Source organism: Serinus canaria, chromosome 4, assembly GCF_022539315.1.
Source record: "Serinus canaria isolate serCan28SL12 chromosome 4, serCan2020, whole genome shotgun sequence".
NCBI classification, from domain to species: domain Eukaryota; kingdom Metazoa; phylum Chordata; class Aves; order Passeriformes; family Fringillidae; genus Serinus; species Serinus canaria.
Window position 1 is genome coordinate 69,004,358 of NC_066317.1, and position 13,969 is coordinate 69,018,326.

A 13,969-nucleotide genomic window follows, 5' to 3' on the forward strand; every position below is an offset into this window, starting at 1 on the left:
TTTGTGGGGCTGCAAGTTTGACACTGCCATGCTGAGGAAAGACAACTGCAGGAAAGCAAGTCCCACCACCACAAAAAATAATGAACAGACACTTTGAAGTCAGAGAGACCAAAGACTCTACACCAAAATAAGGAAGCCAAACCTTTTTTTTTTCCTTCTTTTTTTTTTTTTTTTAAGAAAAAGATAGCATCATTCAGTGTATTTTTTCAAGCTTGCTGGACATCATACCGAAATACCGTAAAGCTGTCAGGGAAATTATATGTTTTTTTCTGTTGTCAACCAAAGCGTGCTTTTATGGAGTCAATTAGCCACAAATGATGAACACACGTCACTTGTCTGGGAATGAATTACAGTACAACCCAATAAACACATCTGGCTTTGCTCTCTGATCATTGCCCTGATGAGCGGGAGGCGTCAAACTTCCCTACCCAACCATGAAGGAAACTCCGTGTTCGTTTGTGTTTCATCCTCCAAATTCATCTCCTCCAAGTGCTGCAGTGCTACAGTGTGGGGGGGACGGGGTCATTGGTATTTCTGCTCTGACGTGCAAACCTGGATGTGAGCTCAGGGTGTGAAATGCAATTACCTCGGGGAAAAGGGCTCGGATAAGCTGGGATGGCACCAGGGCTTGGGTGTACAACGGAGCTGCTGTCAGATTCCACAGGGGAGTGCAGCCAGTGTTGTCTTTACGCAGGATTTTGTGTGCCCTCCACAGACCTTAGAGCCCTTTTTGAAGGTGGAGGGCCACAGTCTTAGCAAGTTTTTAGAGTTTTTTTAGTTTGGTTGTTGGCTGGGAGACTTTTTTTTTTTTTTATTTTTTGACTTTAATAACAGATGGGTAAACTGAGGCACAGAAAGGTGGTGTGACTGGCCCACAGTCCTTGGTAGACCTTGAACCCCCCCCAGGTCTTGCTCCCACCTGGGACAGAGTGAGAAGGAAGGGCTGTTCCCAAAGTTCCTCCACTCATTCCCAGGGTGAGGAACACCGCGGCTCCTCACGGGGCGAGGGGAAGGACCATCACCCTCGGTGGCAATGTCTGGTGGGGCTGGATGGTTCCTGCCAGCCCCTGGGAGGCCAGGGAAGCGAGGGCATGGAGAGGCAGGAGGTCAGGCACTACAGGATGCACTCGTGCCTCTCCGTGGCTTTCAGGGCCTCGTGCATGCTGGCGGCCGAGAGCCTCCTGTTGATGTTCCTGTACCTGCAGCGCAGCAGGTTCCAGAAAGTAGTCCTCAAATCCCTGTTGAAGAAGGCGTAGATGAGGGGGTTGATGAGGGAGTTGGTGTAGCCCAGCCAGAGCAGAGTCCTCTCCAGCCTCAGCGGCATGCAGCTGCAGCGAATACCGCAGATGAACGGCCGCGCCGTGGACATCAGGAAGAAGGGCAGCCAGCAGAACGTGAAGGCCCCCACGATGATGCCGAGGGTCCTGGCGGCTTTCTGCTCCCTCTTGAAGATGGAAATGTTCTTGCGGTCCTGGCGGAGCAGCTTGGAGAGCGTGGCGCACTCCTCGGCGGCCTTGGTGCGGCGGGAGCTGTGGTGGGCCCGGGCCGAGGCCTCGAGGCAGTAGACGCCCTCATCCTCGTAGTGCTTGGGGAAGTTCATGAAGCGGTGCTTCTCGGCGCTGACCTTGGCCGCCTGGTAGATGCGGCTGTACATCACCAGCATGACGGCCATGGGGATGTAGAAGGCCACGCCCGTGGAGTAGACGGTGTAGCCGAAGTCCTGGCTGATGAGGCACACCCGCTCCACCGTCACGTTCTGGGCCCAGCCGAAGAGGGGAGGGAGGGTGATGGAGGCCGACAGGAGCCACACGATGAAGACCATCTTGGCCATCAGCTTCCCGTTCTGCCTCACGGGGTAGGTCAGCGGCCGCGTGATGCCCAGGTACCTGCGGGGAGGAGGAGGAGGAGGAGTTGTCAGGGGTTAGGGGTGGGTGCTCTGGGCTGGTTTTCACTCCCTCTGGGGTGGTTTTCACTCCTGATCAGCTCTGAGGGAATTTTGGCCCTCAGAGGGGGCAAGAAATTAATTCACCAAATGAAAATCTCCAAAGGCATAGGATCTCTTGACTAAACGCCACAATTTATTCCTTGCTTTTTTGCAATCATCCCCATGTGTGGAATCACAGAATGGTTTGGGTTGGAAAGACCTTAAAGATCATCCCCTTCCAACCCCTGCCGTGAGCAGGGGCACTTTCCACCATCCCAGGCTGCTCCAAGCCCCAACCAGCCTGGCCTTGGGCACTTCCAGGGATGGTGTATCCATAACACGAGGTGTCATTGAACTGCTGAACTCTGCATGATCTCCAGGGGAATAAAAATACTTTAAAAAGCTTCGTTTTCAGGAATAAAAAAATGCCTGAAGAATTTTATTTTTCCACCAGAACTATTCTGCTCAGAGAACATGCAGCAGCTTCCAGCCATGGCACGGAACTCACTCCAGAGTGTTGCTCTTCCCAAGGAGACACCCAGGAGTGGGGTGGGTGATGCTCAGAGTGCTGTGCCACAGGAATGATTCCAGATGGAAGGAATAACTCCTAGCAGTGTTTAATGGGAAGTGGGAAGCACTGCAGCCTCCTCTTATTTGTTGGTGAAGAAAGACAACCTGCAGCTGAGATGGCCCTGGGAGAGCAAGAAATAGTCTTGCCTTTGGGAAGACTTAAAGATGTGTCTGGGTGAGCCCTGCAAGCAAAGATGGAGAGTGGATGATGTTGTTTGGGGACAGTTTTTGGGCCCCTCATGACAAGAAAGCCATTGAGGGGCTGAAGAGTGTCCAGGGAAGGGAACGGAGCTGAGGAAGGGTCTGGAGCAGCAGGAGGGACTGAGGGAGCTGGGAAAGGGGCTCAGCCTCGAGCAAAGGAGGCTCAGGGGGACCCTGTAGCTCTGCACAACTCCCTGAAAGCTGTTGACCTCTGGAAACTCAAATAGAAATGACCCAAGCAGCTGGAGCCATCTGCTCGCTTGCACAGCCAGGAGCTGCCAAAGGGGTGGAGTCCAGCTCTCCCTCAAGAGGAAAATGAGTGGAGTTTGCAGCAAGAGATCCCAAAACCACCTGGTGACCCACAGATTCCCAATCCTCATCCCTGGGATTAGGAGTCACCTTGTTATTTTGTCTGAAAGGAGCTGGAGGCTGCACCCACCATCAGCTCCTGGTGGTGCCAGGGGGTGTAAATGTGAACTCTCCTGACTTTTATTGGAGAGGTTTGTGTGATAAAGAAATTGTGTCAACTGTGGGTAAATTAGAATTGTAAAGCAATAAATCAAGGGGGGAGCTGGCTGCTGTCAGCCAACATTCCCCCTGGAAAACATCTGCCTGCTACTCAGCTCCAATCAATCCAGCAAAAACCTCGAGCCACTCATATGGATTTCTGTTCTGTTACAGCTTTTTTGATTCCAATCTCCTGCTGCCAGGAATTTTTAGGCAGGAACACATCAGCTCTTAACTGTTCTTGGATGAAAGGTGTCACTCCAGAGGGGCAGTGAGAGCAGCAGCTTTATGAGTACTTTCTGCTAAAAGCTGAACAAAAAAAAAAAGAAAAATATCCGTGGAGAATTTTACCTCTGCTGTATAATTTTTCTCTGACAGTCAGTCTTACTGTGTTAGGAGATTTTCTCTTCCCTGATTATTTTGCTTTTCCAGATCATCCCTCAAGATTAGAAGATGGAAAAAAAAAATTTAAAAAATCTAATTTCTCCTCCCCTCCTGACTGCTAAATCAATTGAGAGACTAAAATCTTCTCCCCTGCCTCCCTGATAAAATGATTTTGAATTCATTCACTGAGTTGTTCTTTCCTTATTTTCCTCTGTATTCTTTTTTTGGAGCTGGCCTTAGTCACAAGAACCAACCAAAATTCTCTATGTTCAGAGAATTCCAGGATGGTTCGAGTTGGATGGAATCTTCAAGATTATCCATTTCCAACCCCCTGCCACGTGCAGGGACACCTTCCACTATCCCAGGTGGCTCACAGCCCATCCCACCTGGCCTTGGAAACTTCCAGGGATGGAGCAGCCACAGCTTCTCTGGGCACCCCATTCCCTCCTGGTGGCCCTCGATGGGGCCAAGCTGGGAGAAAACCCCGCTCTGCTCCTGCAATTCCCAAATGAACACCCCAAAAATCGCCCCTCTGGATAGCCAAACCAGGAACTTCGCCAACAAATCCATGCTGAGTTGTGTGCCACCCTCTCTTATGCTATTACCAGGTTTCTTTGGAAGCTGATCCGCCTGGGATTTGCTGAAACTTCAAGGAATTTACGAGGGAAGCGCTCGGTGACGCGGTTTAACGAGCAGGCAAAGCTGACACATTTCATCCTCTGCTGCTGGGGGAAACGGGGCCGTTTTCAGGTCTTTGTAATAATTCTGAAACGAGCAGGGAGCCCTCAAAATAGGGCAGCGTTTACAGGAGGCACGGTGGCACTGGCAGGAAGTGGAATTTGAGTGGAATTCTCTCCCTTTGAAATTTTTTCAGTCTTTGTGTGTGTGTGTGTGTGTGGTGCTGCTAATCAAGTTTAGGGTAACCAGGTAGCAAAAGGCAATTCCCAGGATTTGCAGGCACTCGGTGTGGATTTGCAGGGCTGATGGTGCAGCCACTCATGCCAGGTGCAATAAATTCCTGCCACATCCCTGATCCTGCAGATCCCAACCCCTTTGGCTGTGGGGTGGGAGATGTGCCCCAGGCTGGGCTGCACCAGCAAACCCCACGGATGAGCCAATTCAGAGTGTTTGTTCTGCACTCAGTGGGGATAATGGAATGGGTTGGGTTGGAAGGGACCTTAAATCCCACCCAGTTCCATCCCCAGGGCACAGACACCTTCCACAATCCCTGCTCCAAGTCCTGTTGAGTTGGGTTGGAAGGGACCTTAAATCCCACCCAGTTCCATCCCCAGGGCACAGACACCTTCCACCATCCCTGCTCAAAGTGCTGTCCAACCTGGCCTTAGACACTTCCAGGGATCCAGGGGCAGCCACAGCTTCTCTGGGCACCCTGTGCCAGGGCTCACCACCCTCACAGGGAAGAATTCCTCCCCAATATCCCATCTGACCCTGCCCTTGTCCTGCCTTTACATTTCCTGATGGAAAATCCCTCTGTGGCTTCCCCATAGGCTCCCTTCAATTTTTGGATCATTATGGCAGGGATTAAATAATTAAAACAACCCAAACCTCCCTGAGGTTCCCCCTTTCTCCATCCTGCACCTCGTGACCTGGGAAAAGATGACTCTCCACTCACACAGGAGGACAAATGAGCCCAGAATTAGGGCTCAGAATTAGGGTTTCCTCAACCCCACTGTTTTACCACAATTCCAAGCCTCCTCTGCAGCCAAAATAAGCTCCTTCCCTGATTTCCAAGCTGATGGCATTCCTGCCCCATCCTGCTGAAGGAGAGGAGGAAACAAAAGGCAGCTGGAGGCTGCTGAAGTGCCCTAAGTCAGAGCTGGTGGAGCATCCCAGGGGTCCATCCCAGATACAGAGCAGGGATCCACCCAGCCTGGGCAACATTTGGATGAAGGACATGGAAGAGGCAATCCAGCAAAATGCTGAGCAGTTTTCATCCCACTGACTTTGGGGAGGCATCCTTTTACTGAGGGTGACCCCAATCTGGAGCACATCATCTGATTTTGGGTGGAAAATACTTGCCAGGGAAAAGGGAGAGCCCTAGCAGAGCAGCCTGGGAAATGGATGGAGAGGGTTTTTTTCCACCAGGGATGCCAGAAGTGATGTGTGGGCTTTGGGGAGCTCCTTTTGTCAGCTTCTTGGCATTTTTATGGAGAGTTTCATCAAAGCTGAGCAGCCAAAAGAGGGGATTTTTTTTTTTTGTTGGTGGTTTGTTTTTGGTTTGTGACATTAAAAAATCTGCAACATTGGCAGGCTTTTACATAAGGAAAATATAAGAGGAAGATGGATGTTTCCAGCATTTTTCTTTTCTGATTTCAAAGGAAATCAATCAAATCTCGCTTCAGACAAGATTAGTTCTACCAGCTTCAATCGAGAGGCTTTTAGGAAGCCCTTGGCATTAATAATCAATAACAGCAGCCTACATTTTAATAGTCCTCATCATCCTGGGCAAACCAAGTAGCTTTTCCATCTAAGCTAAGCAAAATATTGAGGACACTTCAGCCATCAATAAAAGCAGGGTCTCCTCCTTGGCAGGAGCAGGCCTGACAGTGCTGACCAAGTTGGATTCAGGCCAGAACAGAGGAAATATTTCTATTTCTGAGAAACACCAGGGCTTTTCATCTTCTTCCTCACAGGGCAGGAGGAAGAGCTGCTCCCCATCACTGGGAGAGGTTTGGGTTGTGCCTCATTGAGATAACAGTTTAATCTCTTTTACAGCAGGTTTTTCAGGCATTCTGCAAGCTCAGCTCTCCTTGTGCTTTTAGTTTTTGGTTGTATCAGCATGGAAATTGAGAATTGTGCTCTTGGAGATGTTTCCATCAAGAGCCAAACTGAAAATCCTGCCTGTCCCAGGCTCAGGGGGGAAGTGGAGATCCAGGCATGATCCTGGATCCTCAGTCCAACTCCATGCACTGCCTGAGCTTGCTGGGTGGGTGTGGAGCAGTGCTGCTGCACAGGATGCTTGAGACACTGCCCTGGGATGGTTCACACAACTCCCAGCTCATTCCTGGGCATCCTTGAGTCCCCTCCTCTCTAATCTGCACCAGAGGACATCCCAGTAATTCCCATTCCCTCCTCAAGCCCCAGCACAGCCAGACCCTACAAGCCTCCTCCACTTGCAGGTTGTCCTTCCTCCCACACAGAGCCAGGTGGGCACAGCTGAGGGCATGGTCCAGTCCCTTCCCTCTACTCAATCCTTGTTGGTTTTCTCCTTTCCCAGCTGGAAATATTCCAGACAACTGCCCTGTAACCCCTCAACTTCCCTGTCAGGCCTGTGGTGTGGTCAGGATGAAGTTCTGGGAGCAAACTGATCATGGTGCAGTTCCTGTCCCAGCACATGATGGACAAGCTCAGGCCAGAAAATTCAGTGCCTTTGACAACCTCTTAGGACACAGCTTTTCCCTCCCTCCTTCCCAGGAAAGACAAAATGACATCAAACTCGGGATGGTGTCCTTGGATATGGATCTGCTCCCTGGAGCAGTGACACTGGATGGGAGGGACGTGATGGAGGAGTGGAATCCATGGCAAGGATTTCTGGGGAAAGATCTCTCCTATTTGTGTGTTTGGAAAAGTCTTGCTCCAAGGGATGGGATGAGGTGGGCTGGGATTGGTTGGTTGGGAAAGGAGGGGAAGGAAATGGGAAGAGAAGGGGAAGAGGAAAAAAGGGGAAGGGAAGAAGGAGGAAAGGAAAAAGAAAGGGAAATGGTTTGCATGAATCAGGTTTGGGGGGACTTGGGATGGGGTGGGGAGAGTTGTTGACATGCTTGGCCAAGGAAAAATGAAAGGGGAAAGGGAAAAAGAGAAAAGGGAAAAAGGAAAAATGGAAAAAGGGGAAAGGGGAAAAAGAAACGGGAATGGAAGGCAAGGCAAAAGGAAAAGAAAGGAGAAAGGAAAAAGAGAAAAGGAAAAGGAAAAGGAAAAGGAAAAGGAAAAGGAAAAGGAAAAGGAAAAGGAAAAGGAAAAGGAAAAGGAAAAGGAAAAGGAAAAGGAAAAGGAAAAGGAAAAGGAAAAGGAAAAGGAAAAGGAAAAGGAACATTTCAAGCAAAGCCAGTCTGATTAGTGTGTAGCCACTTCCCTGCTCCTCACCCACCGGGAGGAAGCACTGACACATTTCATTCCTGCATTTCATCCCTTCCCTCTCACAGAGTCAGGCTCCTGCCAGCTCTGAGCACACCTGCTATTTTTTTTTTTTTTTCTCAACAGGAAAATTATTAAAATAAAGCAAGTTCAGCAGAAGAGCTGAACCCTGCCTGTGGCCCTGTGGCCTGGCAGGGCTTTTTCTGTCTACCAGCAGCTCTGAGCTGCCCAGGGCTGTGGATCTGCAGCTCCCAGGGGAGCAGTGCCTGGTGGGGATGAAGGCTTTGGAGCAGGACTCACTGCTGGCTTGCCTGGGGAGGGGGGGATGTCAAACAGCAGCAGGATCTTCTCTGTCCTTTCTGCTTTGTCACCCGCTGTCACACCTGCAGAGGTGACCGGGGAGGTGGCACAGCTGAAAGGGCACATGTCAGATGTGGGATGTGTGCCTTCCCTGAGCTGCTGCTCCCAAAGCAGCCCAGCCCAGCAGAGCCAGCTCAGCCCAGAGCGACCCCTGAGAAGGCAGCACACGTCAGCCCCGGCACCGGCTCGGCAGCGCCATGGCCCCGCTGACGCAGCTGCTAAAATTAGAGCCACCAAGGTGCTGACTTGTCCAAGCCTGGCCACTCTGCCAGGCAGGCTTAGCCTTTCCCTCCCAGCTCCAGGTGTGGGAGGTGAAGCCAGCAAATCCTCACAAATGCGCTCACTGAGCTAAACCAGGGGGTTTGGGGTCTTGGGATGGGTGTGGGGAGCTGCTGACATCCTCAGCCAAGGCATGAGTCCGGGGAGCAGCACAAAATCCCACAGGATTGGCTCCTGAAGCCCTGGAACCTGGATTTCCAAAGTGCATCTGGGGTTTTTTTATTTCTTGAATGGTTTCATGGCCCTTCCATGGAGAAGGTCAGGTGCTGTTCCTCAGGAACAATGAGAAGCAGCTGCCAAATGGGAGAAGACTAAGGAAGCAACTTAGGGAAGCAACTTGAGAAAACACCCTGAGCCCAGCTCTTCCAAAGGGAGTGAGGCACTGGACTCCCACAGAAAACCCTCATCACCTGCAAAAAAACACCTCCAGGAGCACTGATCCAACCAGGAACGTGATCCTAGCAGCTCCCAACACCCCAAATATCAGAGCCCACCTGAGCACAGGGCACCAACCCACCCCTGCCTCACCTGTCCACGCTGATGATGCACAAGGTCATGATGGAGGCGGTGCAGCACATCACGTCCATGGCGATGAAGACGTTGCAGAAGACCTTCCCAAAGAGCCACTCTCCCCCCACCAGGTCCGTGATGGTGACAAAGGGCATGACGGCGAAGGCCACCGACAGGTCGGCGGCGGCCAGGGACACCACCAGGTAGTTGGAGGGCTGCCGGAGCTTCTTGACGATGCACACGGAGATGATGACCAGCCCGTTGCCGGCGATGGTGGTGAGGATGATGATGGAGAGCACGGCCCCGATGACGACCTTCTCGGTGTCCCCATAGAGCAGGATCTCCTCGCCACAGTCGGTGCCGTTGGTGAGGTTGGAGGGCGGCAGCTCGGGCTCGGCTGGGGCGGGAGGTTCCTCAGTCATGAATGGATTCGGGAGCGCTTCCCGAGCCGGCCGCTGCTGCTCTGCGCTCTCCACCAGCAGAAGGTGCTGCTCCAGAAACCTCCTGGGGCTGGCCCTCAGCAGCATGCTCCGAGCTCGCCACCAGCGCTCCCCCAGCAGTGACACCTCCAGTGACAAACCAGAACATCTCGTCACAAACAGGGCGAAGAAAATCGAATATCCCCTCATCCTCTCGCCCACCGTCACCACCCCCCTCCACCCCTCTGAGCTCTTGCTGCGGCTGCATCTCACGTGCCCGGCAGGAAGCCGCTTCCCAAGTCTCCTTAAGGACACGCATTTTGCCGGGGGATGCTTGGAGGAAGCAGCTCTCCACTTGGGAAGGAGCACGGGCTGCCTGCAACATCTCCCCGGTCATCCATGTGCTTTTCCAGGAGAGAGAACGGCTCGTGGATCGTGTTTCCCTGCCGAGCTGTGCCTGCTGCTGTTGCGCTTCTCCCCTGCATCCATACATTTAATCCCTTGCAGAGCCTCCTCTGTGCATGCGACAACACGAGCCACAGCACCAGTGTGGGCACAGCCCCCGCCCGCTGCATCCCCTGCCCGTGGCACACGCAAACTTCAAAGCCGGGACCGCAAATCCGCAAATCCCCGCTCCTGGCACGCAGTGGCCACACTCGGGCTGTCAGTAGCCACGGGGTGGCAGCGGGAGCGGATCGGTGGCATGCACAGCCCGGGGTACCACGCACAGCCCAGGCATCCCAGCTGGCTCCCGGAGCCTGAGCATCAGCACCACGCACAGCAGAGGCTCCGAGAGCCGTGGCCGCGCTCCCACCCCCGGCAATTCCACCCCTGCGAGTAATTCCCGGCCATCCACAAGGAAACTTCAGGGCAGGGCTCACCCCTGGATGCTTCGAGCATCATGCACAAACCTGCATCCTCTTTTTTATTGTTGTTGTTGTTGTTTTGTTTCGAACCCCATTTTCCCCTTGAAGTTTTGTGTCAATCCCAGCCGGATTGCGGCCCCTTCCTCCCCTTTGCAGCATCCCCCGGCTGCGGCCCTGGGGAGGGGGGGGTCCCGGAGTTACCTGTGCCGAGGGGGTGAGACATCCTCCAGGCGAGCCCCTGCGAGCTCCGGGCAGGCGAGGAAGCAAAGAGCCACCCCCGGAGCATCCTTCTCCCCTCCCCGCCTCGCCGGTCCCTCCTACCGCCCTCCCCTCGCCTCTGCCGGGCAGGGACCCAGATGGTCCCCGGCTCCCTCGGAGCCCCAGGGAGGAGCAAAGAGCGGGGCGGGGGGGTCCGGGCTGGGTCCTGCAGGGATGGGAGGGAGCGTGTGAGGATCTGGAGGGAAAGGCTGGAAGTTGAGGAGATGCCTTGGAGCGCTGAGAGGCAGGAGAAGCAGCCAGGGACCCAGCAAGGAGCGCAGGCACGGGCAAAGGCGCCCTTCCCCGTGATTTTTTAAAGGATTATTTTACAGGAGAGGGTTTCTTCCCTCGCTCCAGGCATTTTTCAGCCCTCCTGGGTTGTAGCGGGTCCCGCGTTCCTTCAGCTCCGCGCTGAGGAGCTGCAAACAGCCAGGGAGAGGCAGATCCCTGAAGAGGAGCCTTTCCTAATCCTAGGAAAACTGAAACAGAGACTATTAAAAAAAAAAACAAAAAAACCAAACCAACGGGGAAGAACATGGAGAGATCCACTTCCCTCCCCACCAAATGTTCCATGGGGACTTTGGAGCTGGGATCACTCTGATATTTCCACCCAGGGCATCAGACGTCAGTCACAGTTTGCTCCTGCTGGGGTGGAAGATGCGGGGCAGAGCCATCTCCTACATTAGTCGTTCCCAAGGGTGATTCCCTCGGGAATTCAGCCCCTCTGCTGCCTTCCCGGGGGGATGGACAGTGCGGGGCCCATCCTGATTCCCTCGGGATGGGTTGGGAGGGGAGAGGTGCGGGGATGTGGCTGCGGAGCTGTTGGCAGGCTCGGGAAACGATTCCCGACGCTCTGCCCCAGCTCAGCGCTCGGGAGCGAGGTGGGAATCTCCCAGCAGGACACCCAGGGCAAAGCCCGGAGGGCTGAGCCTGGGAAAAACACCTTGAAATCTCAGTGATGCCAAGCACTGCATTACCTCCGGGCAGGGATTTTTGGGGCAGATGTTTCTGGGAAAAAAAAAAAAAAAAAAAAAGAAAAGAAACCAAAAAAGTGGATCTGCAAGGAAAGCGCCGGTGAGCTAAAGCAGGGCTGTTAAAGCTGTGCTTAACGCCGGGGTTCCTCCTTTGCTGCTCGAGCATCGCAGCGTGTGTGGGAGGCTGGTGAAAATAGCTTCTCGCCAGGCCAGGACGTGCTGGAGGAGCTCCGGGATTTTTTTTTCCTTTTTTTTCCCATGCCAGGTGGGTTTTTTTCCCGGCCCCTCCAGTGCAGTGACGTGCCAGGGTGGGATGGGGCTGAAGCACAAACCCTGCAGGGGCTGGGGAGGGAGATTCACTCAGATTTCCCAAATACACCCGGAATTTCCGTGGAGGAAAAGGGGGAATCTGCAGAACTCCCTGCTGCAGGAATTCTGCCGGTTCTGCAGTCTCCAAACCCAGACAAATTCAGCCAAGGAGAAAAACACCCCCTAAGGACCAGCTCAGGCAGTCTGGGGCCAGATGCCTGGAGAATTTCAGGGAAACAATCTGTGCCTGAGCCACTGATCTGCTCCCAGCCCTGGGAGAGGGAGGATACGGGCTGGGGGACAGTCTGGAGGGGTTTTTTCAGTCTAGAGGGGTTTTCCCACCTTCCCTGGAGGGGTTTCTTTCAGTCTGGAGAGGTTTTTCCAGCTTCCCTGGAGGGTTTTTTCCAGCCTGGAGAGTTTTTTCCAGTTTCCTGGAGGGGTTTGTTTCAGTCTGGAGGGTTTTTTCCAGTCTGGAGAGGTTTTTTCAGCTTCCCTGGAGGGTTTTTTCCAGCCTGGAGAGGTTTTTCCAGTTTCCCTGAAGGCTGCTTTTGGGAGAACACCACAGCAAGGAACGCACTAAGGAGAGACAGGGAAGGATTTTTTTCCTTGAGGCATCACTGAGAAGCAGCTGGTTCATGCACAGAGGTCGAGTTCATGTCCTGGCAGAGAGGAAGGAAGGAAGGAGAAAAAGTGATTTTAGACATGAGGAGTTTCCTGGGCTTTCTTTGCTCTGCCCTTCCAGGACTTTTGGCAGAGCCTCAAAATCCTGCGAGAGCTCCAGGGAGCAGAACTGACCCCACTCTGTCTCATCCCAGCCCCATTTCTGTAGGATGCACCCTGCAGCTTTTCCCTTTCAGACCTCCTGCAGCTCTGGGAACTCCAGAGGGGAGTTTCCCCCCCATTTTTTCCAGGGAAATGAGCTGCTCTCATGACTTGGGGAGCAAAACCAGGGGCAGAAACTCACTCCCAGCTCTTGGGACACTCACCAAGCAGCCAGAGGGCACTTTCTTTGCTTGGGTTGCTTTTGGGGAGGACAGAAGGGAAAATGCCAATTTTCATGTGAAGAAATAATTAAAATAATTATTATTCTTCTGGCTAAAACCCTCGGTGCAGCATTTCTGCAGCCCCAGGCCACGGTGACCTTGCTGAGACACTGCCTCTGGGGCGAGCTGGGAAGCACTAATTGCATTTAATGGCAATTAAGGGGAGGAAATGGCCAGCGTGCCTCAGCTCAGCACTCACTGGAGCTTTCTGCCTTTGGCTGGGAGGAGAGCACAGGTTTGGAGGAGCTGGGATGATGCTGGAACGAGGTGGGATGAACCCCGAGGAAGATTTATCCATGCCAAAAATAACCAACCAAACCAAGAAGCAGAAATCACAAAATAAAAAAGTTTCCTGCACCTGCAGCAGGAGAGGGGCGACCAAAATCCTCCCAGCACTTCAGGAAGGCAGTGCCCAGATCTATTATTCCATTTTCATGTACAAATGGCTGTTTTTATTAACAATTAATTGGTAATATTGAGCCCTATTAAGGCTAATGGAGAGGTAATAGGCACAGGTATTAATATGCAAATTTGGAGAAATCTCATTAACTCCGAGGATTTTCCAGGTCCAGCATCTTGCCTGCAGCACAGATGTTGACATTTCTCCCTCCCCCAGATGAATCAAATGAATCCTTTGGCACTCTCAGCTTTTAAGGAGCACCTCTAAAGGTGGATTTTACCTGCAGGGAAATTCGGGATGAGCAGTCCTGGGGTACCCAAAGCTCCTCTGTGGGTGCTGCTCCCGTGGCTGGGATCAGGAATAACAAAATCTGAGGTGTTTTAGTGACCCAAATCCCATCCCCTTTTCTCCTGCTTTCCCTCTGAGGCCCTCCCAAAACCAGCCCTGATGAGCATCAAGGAACATGTCATTCCATCAAGGAATCACCCAGCAAACAAAAATAAAGTGCTGGGAACGTGGTACCCAGGAGAGGGTTGGATCTCCCAGAAATGAATCCCTTGCCTTGGGGTCCAATCCCATTAAATTTACCTGTAATTTTAAAATTTACCTAAAATTTAAAAAATTTACCCTTTAAATTTATCTGTAATGTCAAACTCTGAGAGAGGATTTTGGGGTGGTTTTTTTTTTTTATTTGTCCTGCTTAAAATAGAAAAATAAATTAATTAAATGAAACTTTTCAGTTGTATTTAAAGGCTCCCAATGCCTTTTGCTGTTTGAGCAGGTGGGGAACGATTGGAAATGTCATGGGAAAACAATCCAAAGGATTGTTAATAACTCATTCCCAAGAATTCATCTCCAAAAGGTGAATTT

General features: G+C 52.3%; 1 protein-coding gene across 1 annotated transcript; it reads right to left on the minus strand.

Annotated features, from left to right (window-relative positions):
• Positions 1-1,114: 1,114 nt before the first annotated feature.
• Positions 1,115-9,357, minus strand: LOC103823091 (5-hydroxytryptamine receptor 7-like). The gene is made up of 2 exons (XM_009098127.4): positions 8,849-9,357; positions 1,115-1,886 (listed from the first exon to the last, which is right to left on the minus strand). Exons 1-2 carry the CDS (start codon positions 9,355-9,357, stop codon positions 1,115-1,117), a joined length of 1,281 nt encoding a protein of 426 aa, XP_009096375.1.
• Between the last annotated feature and the right edge of the window lie 4,612 nt (positions 9,358-13,969).

What these genes read in the sequence shown, in the direction of transcription:
- LOC103823091 (XM_009098127.4), bottom strand. Translation starts at nt 9,357, where the DNA reads ATGCTGCTGAGGGCCAGCCCCAGGAGGTTTCTGGAGCAGCACCTTCTG. An exon ending in TGCATCATCAGCGTGGACAG is followed by an intron (nt 1,887 to 8,848) that starts GTGAGGCAGGGG and finishes TCCTCCCCGCAG; the next exon opens with GTACCTGGGCATCACGCGGC.